At 39.3% G+C, this 4,217-nt stretch overlaps 1 protein-coding gene across 1 annotated transcript; it reads right to left on the bottom strand.

Annotated features, from left to right (window-relative positions):
- Nucleotides 1-2,853: 2,853 nt before the first annotated feature.
- On the bottom strand, nt 2,854-4,217 carry Adrb1 (adrenoceptor beta 1; the record flags this gene model as incomplete). Its single annotated transcript, XM_013515887.1, is given in 1 exon segment — nt 2,854-4,217. A coding segment is annotated over 1 exon segment (47 nt), but the record flags the coding sequence as incomplete, so codon positions are not given.

The raw sequence follows: 4,217 nt of genomic DNA, 5'->3' as shown, positions 1-4,217 counted from the left end.
TACTTTTATGATTACATCATAAGGAGTATCTGGTAGAGACTCTGTAAATGAAAGGAGAGTGAAGGTAGATATTTCAGGGGAGGGGCATGCCCTGCAAAGTGGTTAAATGGAGTTTGATTCAAGATCACTGCAACGTAGCAATGCTATTTGGGACAGACTGACTCTAAAACCATGAGATTCGGGAGGAATATTCTAGATGGAAATTTAAAGAACATGTAGGGTGTGTATGAAGGGTAAGAAAGAGAAATTAATTTAATTCCATTTGCTGATGTGACTGTAGCACAACTATTTTTAGGTATAATCCAAACAGTGCATATCTTCTCCATTTTGATTAGTAGAAAATTGGCAGAGAGTCAAAAGAATTAGTATTTCTCAGCACATTATGCCAGAAATGTACAAATAAAACTAGGTTATCTGTGCCAATGTGTTTAAATTTAAGTTAGTGCTAAGGTTTTAATTTTTTTTTTCTTCAAAAGAATGAACAGGCCTAGCTTTGTCAAAGACATTTAAAAGAAAATGAGGCTTTTACAACTAGCAGCAAAAGTTACAGAATAATTTTTCTTTAGATCTTTCCTTAGAAGCTCTTACTAAAAACTTAAATGTTAATATTACATAGATACTTTGGGTGCAGAATTTCCACCTGGAAATTTTACATACTGTCAGAGCAGGTCAGCACATTCAACAAAATGTGAAATTAAAATAAGCCTGGAAAATGTGCTTAACAAGGAAAGGTTTCACAATGGTCACACAGAGGTTAATTCCAGTTCCAAAGAAAGCACAGGCCAAAAAATAAACTCTATCGCAAAGTTTTACGTTGACAAGTTTACCATGGGACCAAGCTATATGCTATATCAAGTCCACATTTCTACATAGGAAGAGGAATTTATAGATCCTGGGAGCTTGTGATTGTTTCACATTAGAGGACTTTACACTGCTCAACCGAATTTCCAATGAAAAGCAAGTCAATGAATCTTGATTACATTTTAGTTCACTGCTTTGATCTTAAGTTTTATGCCCTTGGTTCTTTGACACACACAAACCCCCAGGTAAGGGTGACTCTGCATACTCATTGCCCTCCTTCTGCCCCATTTCTGTGGTTTACTATTTCACCAGGCTACACAGGATTGGCAGCTTTCTCTTCCTACTTCCATAGTTTTTGACACTGGCAGACTAACTTTCATGTTTCCTATTACAAATCAGTGGCTACCTTCCTCAAAAAATAAGAAAGAGTAGTTTTTATGGGTATTTGGAATCACTGACGTGGTCTGTTCCTGAATCCTTATCATCTGCAGTTGCAGAATACAGATCACACAAAAATCTTTTTCTATTTCCCACCAATATATATAGACTGGTCCCAAGATTATAGTGATTTCCTCTCATTCACTAAAGAAACTTAATCTATTGACTAAGTAGTTAAATTACACACATTTGTTCTAATAGTTGTAATGATGTTCCTAATTTTAAAACCTGAAGTTTGATGGGCCTGTGATATACTTTTAGAGGGCAATTTTAAAAAATTTAAATGTGAAGACTTATCTAAACAGAATAAGTAAAATAATCAGTAAACCAGAAAGAGAAGCAATAACGTGGTAACCCAGTATTCTTCAGAGAAAACTAAAGACATTAAGGCTATGAGGTTAAAATAAAGAGATAAAACTCATGACAACTGCATCCTACCTGCACAAAAGGGAACAAGACTAGAAATGACTTTGGGTCAAAGAAAATCATTGTAACATTTCATCCTGAGGCTGATTTTACATTCTCCAAAATAAGTTTTTAAGTATTTGCCTTTATTTTTAATCTTTGTCATCCTGGTCCTCCACCCACCTTTTTCTTCTTTTTGCTGAGAAAGGGGTTAAACTTGGGGCAGCCTCTGTGGAAAGTGCTGCTGTTGCTGTCACCTCCTGCTGGACTCCACAGCAGACTCCATTAACCTTTCTCAGAAGACTGTCCCCTGGGCTTCAGGATATGCCACTGTGAAAAGGGATGATCAGTCCTGACTTTCCCTGGAAGAGAACTCTCTATTCCTGTTAGAGGGCAGCGTGAGCACAAACTTACTCTTCATGTGATATTTTTACTGATTAGAAAAAGGAAAAGCTGTTTAAGAATATAAACATTAAATAAGTTATTTTGAAGAACATATAATTAACCTCAGGATGGAATTTCACTGTACTTTCCTTACAGACTAATTGTATAAAAACATCTTGTTCATTCATATTGTAATTGTTAGGAAATGAAATGATTTCACATTTGCTTTTTTACCTTGAGCTGCCCACTCCAAACTTCTGCTGAAATCATCTACTGAATTACACAAGAGACATATTTACTTCAGAAGCCCTTTGATAAATGTTTGCTTAGTTATAAGTTTTTCTTAGAATATGCTAAACGATCACTACAGAATCTGCACATATGGATGGTCTGTAGGCCCTGATTTTCAACTGGAAAAAACAAAAATAAACTGTGGAAGCCACTTACCGCATTTCCGTCAGCCGGCTGTTCCACGAGTGTCTCCTTTCCTGTTTTTCTCAGCAAAGTTGCAGCGGAGTTACCTGGTTCCGTCACTTTTTTTTTCCCCCAACAGACACAATCCCAAATGTCACTTCGTAAGTCAAGTGCAGCAGATGGAATCTTGAAAAGCGCCTACAAGTAGTCTGGAATACCTTGAATCCGGCTGTGAAAATTTAGGGCAAATCTGCAGCTCTCAGTAGGTGAACGCCATATTTGGTCTAGAGGCATTTTGCTATGTTATTGAGTCATGAAAAGCTGTTAAAAGAGGTCTATGAGAAATGCAGTCTAATGAAAAGACAAATCATCTTTGTCACTGCCACTGACACTTTACAGACACAATCTTGCTTGTGCTTCATTGGTATTTATTGCACATGGACCAATTCCTCACACAGTAGTTAGTTGCACCAGAGTAAAAATACTTGGTAAAACATACAAGAGGAAATAGAATTTACACACAAGTGCTAAACTTTACCAGCAGACTCACATGGGCACTTGGACATAAAAAAATAATAAAAAAATCCATAAGATAATTATATTTATAATACGGATAGTTACAGTACCATGATAAAAGAGTATAAAAAGGTATTTCCCCAATAAATCATTAGCGCAATAACGTAATAGACAACAGAAGCTGAATTTGAATTTTATTTTAGTTTTTAAGATCTGCCCCCTTCCCACCCCTTTAAAAATATTGAATTTCTTTTTGTGCAAGTAACATCTGTGGACTTTACAATTCCTAACACTGTGCAAAAATGGCATTGGGAACCACTCCTGTTTAGTGTGTTTTGTTTTTTGTTTTTACGCACATGTGCAGTTATCTGAGCTGTTTCCTTTTTTTTTTTTTTTTCCTGTCCTGTCTTCAATTGACAGAGTCACATGTCACAGAGAGAGGCTCAGCGCCTGGTCCTTCCGACTAATATTGATACATAAATAAGCTGTTTAATATAAACAAGTCTTTCTATCTTGCTGTGCAATATGCACAGGGTGAGGTAGAAAACCCTCAGCAGGACCACCGAGGCGCGCAGGTGCAGGGGTTTGCCCTACAGAAGGAAAGCAAGGTGAAGCTTGTTCTAAGAATAGTTTAAAAGTTGCTTGAAACCAGATTGTTTTGCCTCCATCCTTTCCCTTTGCTTTAAGAACAGGAGAAATCATTACTCCGGAATTAAAATGCAATTTCTCTGGAAAGCAAAAAGAAACACGTCCCGATAGATTGCCACCCTTCCCCCTCGCCCCCGTTTGACCGCTCCTGTTCCCCGGAATGGGATGGAAGCCAAACTGATAGGCTTATCTCCCTTTCCCTACCCGCCCAGTTTCCAATGGGGTCTTTGCAGAAAGTGTCAAAACCCACCTGGAGAAAAATCTAAAGATGCATCACACACACACAAGAATAGGGGCAGGACCACACACAGAAAAGAACCCAAGAAAAATCAGCAAGCCACTCTCCCAACCGCTCCTCAAACTTTCCTTTTCGTGCAACGGTCCGTGGCTTTTCTGTTTGTCTTGGACTCAGACGAGGTTTGTGGGCTTCGAGTTCACCTGCTTTCGGTCTTGAGTAAACAGAGCTCTCCTCTTTCCCCTGGGAAGCCATTCAGGGTCGACCCGCGGGGCGCAGGGGCGCTGGGGACAGGGGGCGCCCGGCATCCGCGCCCCGAGCGGGGTCCCTTACACCTTGGACTCCGAGGCGAAGCCCGCGCGGCCCGGCTCGTCCA

Source organism: Chinchilla lanigera, unplaced genomic scaffold (genome assembly GCF_000276665.1).
Source record: "Chinchilla lanigera isolate Chin_1 unplaced genomic scaffold, ChiLan1.0 scaffold00030, whole genome shotgun sequence".
Classification (NCBI taxonomy): Eukaryota; Metazoa; Chordata; class Mammalia; order Rodentia; family Chinchillidae; genus Chinchilla; species Chinchilla lanigera.
Note: the sequence above shows the minus strand (reverse complement) of the source record. Positions and strands in the feature narration are given on the sequence as shown.